Here is a 15,675-nt window from a genome sequence, read left to right on the forward strand (position 1 = left end):
AGGGTCAGTATAGCTGTAAGTGCATGCACAACTACATATCTCTGTATCTGAGAAGTATGTCCACAACTTCTTTCAGGGGATGGAAGAGCATGCTTGGTTGAATAGACGGGAGTATTAGACCTTCACTCATGATGACCCTCCAATCTTGAGGGCTTATCACTGGACAGAAGAGTCTGATGGCTCAGGTCCTCTTCAAAGAACCTGTTGGGGATGCAGTGTCTTACTGGATGCCTCTCAAACACTAAAGCCCTACAGCAAATCTTATTATACGGCTCTTCACAATGCTAGTAGAACGCTTTATTGACTTGAATGGGATTTTCCAACGTTCTACGGTAAAATAAATTCATGTAATTACCGCTGCAAACATATAATTACCGCTTTCAATGGCAACGGGTTTTGTGCTGCTGATCATATCACTCCGCAAGTATTCCGGTCACTTCTTGCATTGGAACTTCATTCAAAAGTGAAAGCAGACGGTTGATCAGCTGTGTTCTAAAGAATGTTTGAATCAAGTTCAGCGTGTGTTGCGAACTATTTGTTTCTCAGCAAAAGCCACAACGAAACGGTAACAATTAAGTGTAAAGAGACATATCGTGGAGTTTATTTTTTCGTTTTGGCAAATAGCCGTATAATAAGCGGGATAATGGGAAAATAAGTCCCTTCAGGGCGAAACAAGACCCCTTCACTGGCGCGTCGGGGTCCGGTTCGCCCTGTCGGGACTTATTTTCCCCATAATGACCGGCGTTCTATATATTATCCCTTACATATGAACCGTAAACACAGAGGACCACTCACAGAAGCACAGGCATGAACATGCATGAATGTTAGCAAATAGTTGTGCTCATGTACCCCCGCCCCCCCACCACATACACACACACACACACACACACACCACACACATTTTAATTTGTATTAAAAAAAGATTGAGAAGAAACACACTATCTGGGTTGCTGAGTAACCAGTATATCAGCTGTATGTTTGACTATTACAATCGTTGCATTTGAAATATATCAGAAATCACTTATATTTTTTCCCACCTTTCTTTTCATTCTTTTTAGCCCCTTGTCACACATGTTAAATCTCTGCCAGAGGCACAGGAGTAAGGGGTAAACTGAGAATTCAGGACACTTAATGTCAAAGGGTCAGAGGGCACAAGCTCGTCGTCACTCAAAAGCACGTTCCATCACACTGTCAGGTTGAACGTCAACATAAATCTGACAGGTGCCAGAATTCCTGTGCCACTGAGAGTGCTTCCATGCAGAGACGGCCCAATGCAGAGATGGCGCGAGTACACACACACTCTTCCTTGCAGGATGCCATGAACTAATATATCATATCACTGACATCTCCTGACAGAACAATCATGGTGACATTCTACAGAAAGGTGGTTATCATTATGTCATTGTTATGTAGCCATGCCTAAATCACATGAACGTGAGCGGTGCTTTCATGTTGGAGAAGTCCTGTGGTACGGTCACTGCATGGAAGGTTTCAGCATATGTGTTCTCTGTGGTGAGCGAACCCCTGACCTCACGGATGCCAGATTCATGCATGTCCTGCAGGGCTACATGAGCATAGCATGATCTGAGGCCAAAGACTAGGGACCCCCCAGTGACAGCATCAACTGCAGCCCTGCTTACTTCATATGGGAGGTCCATACATACAGTTTGCATGTATGGATTGTTGTATTTGTGTATGCGTTAATCTGTGTGTGAGCATGCGCTTGTGTTTGTGTGTGTGTGCGTGTGTGTGTGTGTAAGAGAGAGACAGAGAGCATGTGTATGCTGAACACTTATCAAAAGTCATATTTTGACAATTTTCTAAAGTTTTGTAGTTCAATATTGACTCAGCTCTCTAATAGAAACACTGTCACATCGGTCTGTTTTTAAAATGGCCGTCCACCATGACTAAACATTCACAAACTGGCACACCATATATCCCAGTTGGCAAACAGGAGAACTGATAATCCTTCATAAACATTTTATTAACATGACTATACTGTTTGTGTAATGAAATGCAGGTGGCTCTATGGCTTCTACTTCTCTTGAAGCCCTCCAGCTACCAATTCATTTTTTTTTTATTTCTTTATTTATATATTTCTTTATTTTTTATATTAGGAAAACGTCATCTTCAAAGTGTACTTTTGGTGGTGTCCACCTGGTGCCTGTGGACCCGTGCCCACCTTCTGTTCAAGCTTATTTGTAGGCCATGAAGGCACACTGCCTCCCCCCAGGTCCCTATGCCCACCATGTTCAGAACAGAGCTTCACCATGTAGCCCCATTTTAGTGTTCAGCTTGGAAGTGAGGATGAAGTAAGTAATAATGCATACGTGAGGTTGTTAAGAGGCTGCTTCATCTTATCTTTTGTTGGTCTTCCTATAATGTTGTCCTCCTCGTCTCTTTTAAGGTCTTTGGTCTCGAATGAGGATGGGCTATCCAAAGTATGCAAGATGAGGAATAAATTAATGTAGAAATGAATGAAGGAATGCAAGTGAAGGAATGAATGAAAGTTAAGGAGGGAGAAGGATAGAAAATGAGGAATAGGTGAAAGTGAAGAAGAACAGGGGGGAGAGAAAGAGAGAGAGAAAGAAAGAAAGAGAGAGAGAGTGAGAGAGAGTCTTCAGCTTGGGAACGTCCAAAGAAAAGTAATACTGTAAGTAAGAGATAAGTGTGGGACTGCTGCATCTGATTTTTTTTTTTTTTTTTGGTCTTCCCACAATCCTCTGCAGGCGACACTCTCTGAGTCACCGCGTGGGTCTCCCACGCCACTCAGCTCACCTCACTCGACACACGGCAGCTAACTGGAGCATGTTCAGTGATCTGTGTTTACATAACACTGAGACAAAGGCCATGAGCTTCAGGGTGTAAGTAGCAGCACGAGAGCCAACAAAAGGTAAATACATTCAGCTATCTCTCAGAAATCACTGGCCAAATCTCCCTTTTTCCCCTGTCATTAGTGAGCCTTTCCCTGTAATTATCAAAATGTTAGGAACCCAAACAAATTTCTGCATTTTTATATGTGGCAGGAATTAAAGTGTTGCTGGTGAATAATATGTAGGGGCCTTGTGTCTCTTCAATAATGTTTTCCCTAATCAAATCTTTGGCAGATCAGGGTCATCAGTATTTCCCATGACACGACTGCTTTGTTGGGCCGATACGGACTCTAGCAGCAGTCATGCTCATTAATAACCCATGCAGTTTTGTCTTACATGTGAATCTCTCTTTGCAGGGCAAAAGGCATCAAAAATCTTGTTGCAACACACAGCCCTGGAACTCTTCCTTGGCCCAGGCCCAGACACAAACAATGGGAGAAAAAGAGAGAGAGAAAGAGAGAGAGAGAGAGAGAGAGAGAGAAGGGAGAGAGGGGGAGGGAGAGAGAGAAAAAGAGGGAGAGAGAAAGAGGGAGGGACGGTGTCAGTTGGATGTAGGCGGGGTGATGGAACTCCTGAGGGAAGAAGGTTGTATCTCACTTACTCACTCTCCAACTCAGTCCTCGGGAGTACGACAAGTTTACCTTAAAAAAAAAAAAAACATTCCTTTTGGGAATTTCTCTGGCGACCATGGGACAGTGGAAACCCACGTCCTTACAGTGCAAGAATGCCAACGCCACCAGAGCGTAAGCCTCTCAGCTCGGGAATTTAAGAGAAGAGAAGTTTGCTGGACGAGCACACTCTGGGGAGCCTCAGGTGAGTGCCTAGTGTACCTCGCTACCTGTCTGACCATGCTGCGGCCATATGACTGGTGGTGGTTCAGTGCCTCTGCCTATAGCCTCCTCTTAAGTAGCAGTTTCAGTTCTCAGCACTAATCTTACCACCAAAGTCCTGCTGTTGAAACCAGATTAGCAATAACTGGGTGTGCTTACCTGAGACGTTGGGTAATATCTAGGTAATCTCTGGCGGAGCTCGGTATTGTTCTGCCTTGTCTTGCTCACAGAAAGTAGAATAATCTCCCTACAGGTGGAATTGATTTGCACCATTGTGTGGTTCTCTGAAAAGTCACCAGTTTGGGGTGGGGGGGGGGGGGGCAATGGGTGTACTGAGGTGTCACTGAATAAAAGGCATAGAATCACAATCAATGGCTGGCACATTGTGTGGTTGGTGCTTTCAGCTGTGGGACATTTTTGGAGTTGGCAGCGCGTTTGAATGGGTTTGACAGCCAGTGATTTGAAAATGCCAGAAGCATTATAAACTAGTCAAATGTTCAAGCGTTTCACAAAACCTTTATTTTCTACTTTTTCAGCTACCAAATCAGTGAAATTATGAAGTCTTGGTCTTGCTTCTTGACACTTTACGAAATACATAATTTGAATTTAAACTGTATTTACTTTCAAATTTACATATTGGAATATTGTATTTTGCCTTTATCAAACTAATATGTTAAGTGAAATTATAATTCTGATGTGTGATCCATAGCACCTTCAAATGTAAAAGGATCCTTTTGTTATGGCTTGTTTTATTTTCCCTTATAAACTCTGTTACCATTTGAAATTTTGGATTGAATTCTAAGAATTTCTATGGCCATCCGACACCACTAGTTGTGGTTAACCCAAGGTTGGTTGTTTCAGGACTCTTCTCCACCCCACAAACATACATACACCCTCCACGGACAGTGCCTTGATCCTAATGAATCAGAACTAAGCCATTTGTCCTACCTGCCCATTCTGAAGACCACTCCCAGCAATTTGGCTAATTGCCCCCCCACCCCCCCGTGGCAATTTCTTCAGGGCGGGGGCTCAGGCCTACCCCTACCCCAGGCCCACATAACCATTATCAGAGAGTACTCCGAGAGATGCCACCGGCAAGTCAATGGGAAAACCTTAATTAGAAATACCACACAGTCCTTGTTAGAAAAAAAAAAAAAATTCTTAGGCAATGGTGCAGTGTCCAAATCTCAACTGACGTCATATGACGTGAGACAGTTTGAAAGTTTGTTTCTGCATGTGTTGTGTAATTTTCTTTATCCTTCTGTGACATTATTGCAACATTCAGTTTATTTGATTGGATTTAGTTTTAGGCTAACAAGTAAGCTATGTATCTGATTATGACTAACGTCCCTCTAAAGCTTGTTGATATACATGTATATGCAACGTAGTGTAAAATTACATCTGAGGTTGGTGCATTATTAAGAAATCTTTATCATTTCGAAATGTACAGAGCAGCAACTGCAAGCCTGATCAGACTTGTTTCTGACTAAAAAATATGCCCAAGTAGAATGCTGCAGACGTTTGTTTTTGTTGCAAAAACCAAGTACAACACCCCATGAGTAAATAAAGACTTATAAACGGTGCGGAGGTGTTTCATCTGGCTAGTTTGAATCTGGAAGGCAAACTGACAAGACTCAAGGACTGTGCTTTGACAGAGATAACCATCGTGATTACTTTTGACATCCCATTCATATTATTGCTAAAGGCACATCCCAATGCACAGCTGGTGCCTGCAAAGGCTTGTGGGGCCTTCACAGAGTCTTGATGTATGGACCAGAGCCTGGGGTCAGAGCCTCCACATAGGTATGCAGCACTGATAAGAGGAAGTTGCCATCCACAAAATAGCTGTTAGGGGTTGTTGGTCTACAGATATGTACATGATGGTGTTTCCTCTGGTGTGACTTATTTATGGAGGATAGTTGGTGATGGTTTATAAGTCACCTGCAACAAATCTCCTTTATCAAGGGCACTCCAAAGTGTCCTAAGTCATTTAAGATGGATGTGATGAAGTCGTGAATCGCAGGAAGAAAGAAGACTGAACACTAACTGGCATTCTAAAACCACTAAACTGCAGTTTAGTCAGTCACTCGTCACTCGTCACCGAAAAAGACAACAAATAAAAGTAAAACCAACACACAACAAACCTGAGAGTTGTTGAACATACAAAAATAAAATAAATATGGGCAGGCTAATGCACATGTTCAATCAAGTTTAATCAAGTAGGCTTAATGGGCATATTTGTTGTTGAGGCTGGAGGTACTTAGTGTAGATTTACTCTGCAGGTATTACATGTCCTAGTGTACATAATTCCTGGGTGTTCTGGATGTCTTATGTTCACTTTAGGAAATGATGGAGAGTGAGAGTGTGTCTAGGCTTGTGTGTGTGTGTGTGTGTGTGTGTGTGTGTGTGTGTGTGTGTGTGTGTGTGTGTGTGTGTGTGTGTGTGTGTGTGTGAGCGTGAGAGAGAGAGAGAGAGAGAGAGAAGGCTTGTGTGTGTGTGTGTTGTGAAAAGGCCCACATGGAGGCTGAGCGTGTGTATACAGGTTGCCCTCTCCACGGTGTTCAACTCGGGACATGAGCACACAGAGCAGCCTGCCTCTACTAACAGACCCCACTGACTCAAACACAGCCTCCTCCACTACAAGGATACAAGGATACAAGGAAGTTTATTGTCACATGCATATAGTTGAAATGCAGTGAAATTATGTCTGGTGTCAGCCTATTTGTGCATTAATGTGGGGGGTAAAAAGTGCAGTAGAAGAGGGGTTTAGTAGATTAAGTGGCAAGGGCTGCATAAAAAAGGTGGGGGAGGATTGGGATTGGGTGAGGGGCACCAACAAGGAGCACCCAAGAGCAACAGGGGCAAGGAAAAACTCCCTTACCAAGGAAGAAACCTTGGGCAGATCCACGGCTCAAGGGGCTAACCCAACTGCCAGGGGTCTTGGTGTGTGTGTTGGGGGGATGACAAGGGAGATGGGATTAGTGTGCTGTGTATGTGGGGAGAGGGCAGTGTGCAATATGTGTGTTGGAGAAGCTTCCTCATGAGACAATGTGCTGTGTATTGGGGGGGCAGTGTGCTGTAAGTATGTTGGGGATGTGTGTTGGAGAAGCTTCCTGATGAAATAATGTGCTGTGTATGTAGGGGGGGGCAGGAACTTACTATTGCAAGCAGAAAGGCTAGGCAATCAAGGACAGATGGAGGAGAAATCAAAAATAATAAAAAAAAGTTCTATGGAGATGTGCAAAAGTTGGAGAAAGTCAGATATGTGTGTGTGTGTGTGTTTGTGTGTGTGTGTGTGTTTTGACGTGTGATGAAATAAGAAAATAAATAAAAGGTCTGTAGCATAGGGAGAGGGATGTAAAAGTGCTAAAAGTCTTGTAGGTGTGTGTGTGTGGGGGGGGGTCATGAATGCTGAGTAGTGAATGAGTGCAAAGTCAGTATAGTGTGAGTTCAGAGTTGGGAAATGTTTGAGAGTGCTGAGGAGTGAATGTGTGCAAAGTCAGTATAGTGTGAGTTCAGAGTTCGGATGGCCTGTGGATAAAAACTTCTCCTGAGTCTCTCAGTTCTGGCTTTGTGACTACATAGGCGTCTTCTTGATTTCAGCGGTAGGAATAATCCATTGTTAGGATGAGAAGAGTCCTTCAGAATCTTTTGGGCTCTTAGGAGTACTCTTCTGGAATAGATATCTTGTAGAGCAGGGAGTTGAGTTCTTATAGTACGTTCAGCTGAGCGCACTACTCTCTGCAGAGTACTACAATCTCTAACTGTGGAGTTCCCATACCAGGTGATGATGCTACCAGTTAGAACACTCTCAACCGCTGAAGTGTAGAAGGCCTTCATGATGGATGTAGAAACTTTGAATTTCCTTAGCTGACGAAGGAAGTAGAGTCGTTGTCTGGACTTCTTCAGAACATATTGAGTGTTAACAGTCCATGTTAAGTCTTCAGTAATGGGGACACCAAGGTATTTAAAACTTGTGACTCTCTCTACAGGTTGCCCGCTAATCATTAGTGGGTTGTAACTGTAGTTCTGCTGCTGCCTTCTGTAATCCACTACCATTTCCTTGGTTTTATTGATATTCAGTGTCAAGCTGTTAGATTGCAGCATGTTTCACAACTAGCATAGGAAGGTAAAGGTAGTATGTTACCATTTCCCCAGCATCACACCCACATGTGCTACATTACAAGACACTTAAGAATTCCCCTTTTGAACCAATGTCGACATGGCTCATCTTTTTAAAAGCTATAAAAATTGGATTTTAAACAGTTTTGAATTTGAACAATACATGTTCAAACAATATTTTATAGAATTATGGCTTCAATATACTTACATTAAAGTTAATGTAAAAAGATGAGTTTTCCATGCATAGACTATATCTTTTCCCCCGCAGACAGGCAACTTGATCTAATCATTTTTTAACCACACAGATAGCCTGTAATTCACGAGGGGTCGCATTGCCACTGCTTTCTCTTAGGAACTCACATGGTTCTAATCGGTGCCCAGAACAGCAGAGGAGTGGACAGGCACCAATCAAGCACTCGCCTTTTGATATTCAACAGATTACAGATCACAATTAGGGATAATTTGACTAATTCACTGATAGGATACATCCATTAGTTGATGCAATTCATCATCTATTAACGTTCGAAGTAGACTACCATCAGGGCTGTGTGTGTCAGTGTGCGTGCGTGCGTGCGTGCGTGCGTGCGTGCGTGTGTGTGTGTGTGTGTGTGTGTGTGTGTGTGTGTGTGTGTGTGTGTGTGTGTGTGTGTGCGTGTGCGATACCCTTAAAGGGATAATCTGTGGTTACACATTTTTGTGGGTGTTGGTAAACACAAAGTAAGCCTAAAATGACTACATCCTTTTTTGGAAACTAGGATAGTCCCTTAAAATAATTTTTATAATTACTTTAGTCAGTTCCAGTTAACTCTCCATGTATTTTAAAAACATCCCTCACTCATACACACACCCACAGAATAAATAGCAGCCTAGACACGCAATTGCACGAGCTTGTTGTGTTTGTGCTTGTCCACCACTGTCCATTGTGTATCCCTTACCTTCCCCTGATCAGATCTGCCATAACTCATGCAGCCCGATGGAGACAGATAGAGGCCTTCAGGTCCAAGCATGTAGCCTCAAATATACATCTAATCATAACTCAATCTCTACCTGAGCCATCTCTAGAGGCGGCTATAGGAATGCACTGGTGTGTCTTTGTTTCTCCAAAAGGTGTGAACTTAACAACAACAAAGTCTTATAGTTAATTATTTGTTGTTTGACGTTAATGAGCCTGAAGCACACATATGTCTCCTCAGTGAAGAACAAGAGAAACTGTAAAGCAGGGAGAGACTGTAAAACACTGTTGTTATCACTATAAAGTCATTTTCATACCGTGGGGCACATTGTAGATACACACATGACTGACCTGAGTATCAGTTATCCTCTATTTGCATACAGACACCTGCCTGCCTCTAACACCAGGCTTCAGAGAGGATATGGTTGATAATAAGTTTTGTGTACAGTTAATGCACCTGAAAGCAGTGCACTTTTTGCACATACTGTATTGTTTTGTATGTAAAAGTCACAATATTTCAGATCAAGACACTACAGTCTCAGATTTATTTCTGTCCTCTGTGTGCGAATCCTGTGTGTTCTGACAGAGTTTTATATAACCCCATGACTACACAGTCACAGGACTTCAGGACTGGGCTAGGACTTCAACATTGGATTTTCCTCATAGTTTAATGTTGAAACAGATAAAACACTAAAAGATTATTTTTTCACTCATATTTACCAGGGGTGCCAATAAATATGGAAGGCGCTTTATGTACTTTATAATTCCAGTAATCACGGTGTGTTAGTGTTTCACTGGGTGTTTTGCTAACTGTAAACTTCCTCCAGGGGTTATTTAGGGTGAAAAACAGGTTTCTGTTATAGGAAGTCCTCCACCACTGCAACTAGATCTGATATCTGAGTCATTGACATCCACAGGCTTGGACTTGAGTGAAAGAAACAGCAAAACTTTATCATCATCTTTAAACAACTTTCAATGCCCCAATTTGCTCTGCAACAACTCTTTTAAAAGCAGTCCTTTTTCAAAAGAATATATGTGTTTTGTGTTGGAAGATATAAATGGACATCTTTGTATTGAGTCAGTTTGACAGGCGGTGCCATTTATTTTAGTGATGGCTAACACACAAACAAGGATTCCATGAATCTTTTCTTTTTTTTTTTGCCCCTCAAAAGCTCAAGTATGTGGACACAACCACAAACATGTCACAAGCCAATCTATTTGGGAGGGGAGGGGGAAGAGCGAAGGGTCTGCTCATTTCAGAATGGGCATGCTCTCATAGGCACCATGAAAAGAGCCTGTCAGACAGGTCATCAGAGAGAAACTCCAGACCCATGACATAGTATTTACTCAGTCTGGGCGAAAACCAAAGACAGGGGAGAGAGAGACAGAGAGAGAGAGGGGGGGGGGAGAAGAGAGATGTGTCATGCTGATGCTCCCGCAATCACAGAATGGCTCCTCTTTTCATGTCTCTTGATGGCCAAGATCTTTGAGGAAGACATTATGATAGTAGGTGCGATGCAAAAGAATGAAACTGTCGTGTGAAAAAGCAACACCTGTCTAAAACAGCTTGAAGACTATTTTCAGGCTTAAACAATGTATTGCTTGCTTTTGTCAAGACATGTTAGAACAGGAGGCCGCATACCTCAATACAGCCTTTCACTGTGTATGAGCAAAGAACTCTCTCTCTGTCTCTCTCTCTCTATCTGTCTCTCTCTCTCTCTCTTCATCTCTCCCTGTGTGTGTGTGTGTGTGTGTGTGTGTGTGTGTGTGTGTGTGTGTGTGTGTGTGTGTGTGTGTGTGTGTGTGTGTGTGTGTGTGTGTGTACTGTATGTGTATGTGTGGGTGTGGGTGAGAATGTTTGCGGCAGAATATTTGTGTTCATACAATTTACAACTATGTTGCACCAAAACCAATTTGTTGCAAAATGGCAGAGACCGTTTGGCAGAGATTGTTATTGTAATGATTTTCTTGTAAGTTATGGAAGAAATAAATGCCTTACATGAGGTTATGGCAATTATGTCTGAAATTACAGTGCAAAAAATGTAAAACAGTGAAAAAACATAATTTAACTTCTGGTTTTTACTTTATCTCCCTCCTTTCTGCAAACCCTTCCCCCCTTACCACCTCCCTCCTCCACTCCATTGTTTCCCCCTCTCCCTCCCTCCTTTCCTCCCTCCTCCTCCCTTCTACTTCTTAGGTTCCCTGAAGAGATGCCAAAAATGGGTGCCATCCAAGGCGGCTCTCTGCTCCGCCTGTGGGTGGTTCTGCTGACAGTGGCCGGATGCCAGGCAGGCTTGGACAAGGATAAGAACAGCTCTCCGCTGAGGTTCACCCACCATCTCTACAATGCCACCATCTACGAGAACTCCGCCCCCAGGACGTACGTGCAGAGTCCCATCCGAATGGGCATCGTGGTGGCGGATCCCTTCTGGGACCTCAAGTATAGTCTCGTCGCGGGCGACGACGATGAACTCTTCATGGTGGAGGAGGTCAGTGTGGGAGACTTCTGCTTCCTGCGGATCAAAACACGGGGCGGACACTCGGCAGTGCTGAACCGAGAGGTGCGGGATGTGTACACGGTCACCCTGGAAGCTGTCGAGAGCACGCACAACTACCAGGCCTGGACGAAGGTTTCAATCCAAGTCCTCGACACCAATGACCTCAAGCCGCTCTTCTACCCCGCGTCGTACAACGTGGCAATCAAAGAAGACACGCCGCTGAAATCGAGCATAGCTAAAGTCAGCGCGACCGATGCAGATCTTGGCCTCAACGCGGACTTCTATTACTCCTTTTCCACCAGGAACCATCCGTTCGCAGTCGATCCTTTTACTGGGGTCATCACGCTTGTCAAGAAGCTGGACGCCAGTCGGAGAGACAGGTATGAGTTGAAGGTTTTGGCCGAGGATAGGACAAAGAAAATCTCTGGAGTGCAGAAGTACGCCAACGATGCACGGGTAATTGTGACGGTGAAGAAGGTCACAGCCAGTTTTCCACTGGTCACCCCCGTCTCAATCAAGGGACCTGAAATAGACAGTGACAAAGTCACCATTGACATTCAGATCAAGCCTGAACTACGTCAGATCGAGACCTTGAGCATTGTTTCAGGAGACCCCCAACAGTATTTCCAGATTATTCCATCCAATGTACAAGGGAGTGACTTCCAAGTTATATCAACCAAAAGAATTAACTGGTCAGAAAACACATATGGACTGAATTTAACTCTTCAAGCAAAGGACAGGAACAATCCTCCTCTACTTAGTCCAAAACAGGAAATACATATTCCCTCACCACAAGTCATGCCATTGAAATTTGAACAGGATGTGTATTATACAACCCTCAGTGAATTTGCGCCAGCTAAAAGTCATGTAGTTAGAGTTACAGCAAACCAAATACTTCCAAATATTACATATCACTTGAAAAGTGGTTCGGACGGTCGTAAATTTCACATGAATGCCAAAACTGGTGTTATCGTGACATCAGAGACACTTGACTTTGAGAAAAAGTCTCGGCATGACTTAATCGTGACCTTAAATCAGGGTCAGGCTGAGGCTCGTGTAATTATTGATGTCACTGACGAAAATGACAACGTCCCTATTTTCACCCTTCCATCTTATCAGGCCAGTCTCCCCGAAAACGTCCCCATAGGAACCAGTGTCTTGTCCATTACCGCGATAGACGTCGACCAGGACAACAACGGGTTCGTGACATACGCCATCGCGAACACTGGCCCGCTTCCGTTCACCATTGACCCATTCACCGGCACGATAGTGACCACGGAGGAGCTGGATTACGAGGTGATGAAGCGCAGGTATCATCTCCGCGTCTGGGCCACCGACAGTGGCAGGCCCTTCAGTCACGTGAGCGAGGCGGAGGTCACCGTCACCATGAGCAACATAAATGACAACGCCCCTCTGTTTGAGGTGGTCAACTGCAACGCCTCCATCCCTCTGGACCTCCCTGTCGGGAGCAGTATCGGGGAGGGCCTGTCCGCTGTCGACCTGGACGAGCTGCTCCAGGTCAAGTACGGCATCGCATTTGGCAACGATGACAATCTGTTTGAAATTAACCCCACGACCGGGGTCATTAGTCTGGCCAAGCCCATTCCTGTGGAGGAGGAGGAGGAGGAGGGGATCAAACCATTGTCATACACGCTGAAAATTATCGCAACTGACGGCAAGTACAGCTCCGACCCCACCGCAGTCACTGTCAGCATAACGAGCAAAGTCAAAGAGGCTGTTATGCATTGCCAGGAAACTGGAGTTTTCAAACAGCTGACAGATAAGCTAATTGAATCTATCAGGCCGGTGCTGTCTGCACAAGAAGACGAGTCGTTCTCAGATGTCCACATCATCAACCGTCACTCTCCAAAGTTTGCTCCAGGCACTCCCAGCACCATTGATGTCAGAGAGAACACTCAAATCAACACAACTGTCCTTCACATCAAGGCCACGGACAATGACACAGGCTTTAATGGTGAGCTTGTCTACGCCATCCCAAATGGAAATGAGAATGGGTGCTTTGCAGTGGATATCCACTCTGGAGAGCTGCGTCTAATTTGCCCACTAGACAGAGAGACCAAGGAGTTTTACATTCTAAATATAACAGTCTATGATCTTGGCACACCACAGAACTCAGTGTGGAAGTTTCTGGCTGTGAATATTTTAGATGTTAACGACAACCCACCACTGTTTGAGCAGTCCAGATACATCATAAACATTCCAGAAAATGCTGAAGTAGACTCGAGTATCTTTAAAGCACAGGCCGTAGATTTCGACATGGCTGACAATGGAATCGTTAGGTATTCTCTGTTGACACAAACAGATTTATTTCAGATTAATGAGGAGACTGGTGAGGTGAGTGTCACCAGGCGACTGGACAGAGAGGTCATGCCCAGGCATGACCTGAGGGTGGAGGCTAAGGATCAGGCCAAAGAGGACCCTCAGCTCTTCTCACTGATGGATTTTGTGGTGGTGTTGGAAGACGTTAATGATAATCCTCCCAGATTTGCTCCCAAAGTCTACAGGATTAAGGTTCCTGAAGATGTGCCTGTGGGAACAGTGCTTTTGTGGGTTGAGATCCATGACCTGGATTCAGGGCCTGGAGGGCTAATCAGCTATAATCTGAAGAGCAATGAGAACGGGATCTTCTTCCTGGACACGGCCACGGGCTCCCTGACATTGGAGAAGGAGATGGACTTCGAGAGGAAACAGATGTACAACCTCACCGTCCGCGCAGTCGACCACGGCCTGCCCCGATCACTCTCCTCCTCCTGTTTCATCGAGGTGGAGGTCCTGGACGTCAACGAAAACCTGAACAGCCCGGCTTTTACAGAGTTTGTCTACACGGCACATGTGATGGAGGATGCAGTGGCGGGAACGTCCGTTTTGACTGTGACAGCTGCTGACAAGGATGTAGGCAGAGATGGAGTCGTCAGATACTTCATCCATGACGGTTCAGGCCTGGGAATCTTCACTGTTGACGAGGAGACAGGTACGTGCATGTACTTCTTTTTTTGTACATAGTTATATAATGGATATGTTCTTTTCTATGCACTTATCTGATGAAAGGTGGAACTGGAAAAAGTAACCCTTGAGGGATTTTTGTGTTTACTTTCATACGCATGTTTTGGTTGATGGATGCCTGATGTTTAACACTTTCAAGTTGATGAACAAATTTCATGCTACTTGATCCTCCAGACCTCACATGTTATACATGCAGCAACATCCTGAGTGCCTATTTAGTATCCAGTAAGTAAAGGATTATGGTAGTGGAGTGCTGCAATAACTCATATTATGAATGCACAGAGGACCCTTTACTCGTTTATCCTTCATTTTAATTTATATTATTTTGATGGAAGAATCATACAATTTTTTTTGTTTTTTTTGTTTTTTGGGTTTTTTTTCAATAAACAAAATCATAAATTGTTTGTATGATAATATTTCTGTTATGCTGCTCATAGTGCAGCGTTTCTCAAACTGTGGGTCGCGACCCACAACTGGGTCAGGTGGGGCGCGAACTGACGTGAAAAACAGGATTTTTAAAAAAAATTTTTTATCTGGGCCCAGGTAGCACCCGATGCGCAATGGACGCACTGTGTTATTCACAGGGAAGCGCTCGTGTCAAGGCAGCTTAGTTAGTCCCGACCTACATGAGATGTTGAACGTTGTTGTGAGAGTGGTGAATTTCATCAAAACCCGGCCCTTAAAAGCGCGTCTATTCTCCGCACTTTGCGAAGAGATGGTAGCTGAACAAAAGGCTGTACTGTTTCACAGCGAGGCAAGGTGGCTTTCCCGAGGTAAAGTGCTGTCGCGCGTGTTTGAGCTCCGAGTCGCCTCTTCTTGGAAGAAGGGCGCATGTTTGAATCTGCAAGCACGCATAATGCCTATCTTAGCGATATATTTGGTATAGGCCTATCTTAGCGATACATTTGAGTTAAATGTCCAGTTACAAGGCAAAGATAAACACCTACCTCACCTAGCAAATAAGATTACTGCATTCACCAAAAAAACTTGAGTATGGGACAGGCGCCTCGATCGCGACAGTAGCCTATTATGCCTTTGAGATTTCTGAGCGAAATCGCTGAAACGTCTGATTGGGAGGCACTCTTGTGATGTGTATTAAACAGTAGGCCTACGTCACATCCCTGCAAAGTTTATTTCAAAAATATTTCCCAACCAGCAGTGCTCAGTATGACTGGATTATAGATCCATTTAATGCAGCATGTTGGTATTTCATTGAATATTGTACAATGCTGTAAAATGGCCTATGCTTCCTAATATGTTGCTGGAAAACAGAAATATGTGTGTTATGTATTTATTTATTACTATATCTGCAGCACCAGCTGATTTTAACTCTGTTGAAGAGGATATATTTAGAACTTGTCATTATTTCAATACAT

General features: G+C 44.0%; 1 protein-coding gene across 1 annotated transcript in view; it reads left to right on the top strand.

Moving 5' to 3' along the window:
• The first annotated feature begins 3,491 nt into the window (after nt 1–3,491).
• fat2 (FAT atypical cadherin 2) overlaps nt 3,492–15,675 on the top strand; it is a 72,312-nt gene continuing 60,128 nt past the window's right edge. The window contains exons 1-2 of the mRNA XM_076292016.1: nt 3,492–3,686; nt 10,975–14,267. Of these exons, the coding sequence (XP_076148131.1) occupies nt 10,988–14,267 (3,280 nt within the window). The 5' untranslated portion in view covers nt 3,492–3,686; nt 10,975–10,987. The remainder of the gene's footprint in view (nt 3,687–10,974; nt 14,268–15,675) is intronic.

This window comes from Alosa pseudoharengus, unplaced genomic scaffold, assembly GCF_046254945.1.
Source record: "Alosa pseudoharengus isolate Yale_2024_CS ecotype anadromous, Long Island Sound unplaced genomic scaffold, YU_APseudo_1.1 YU_APseudo_1.1_scf_19, whole genome shotgun sequence".
NCBI lineage: Eukaryota > Metazoa > Chordata > Actinopteri > Clupeiformes > Clupeidae > Alosa > Alosa pseudoharengus.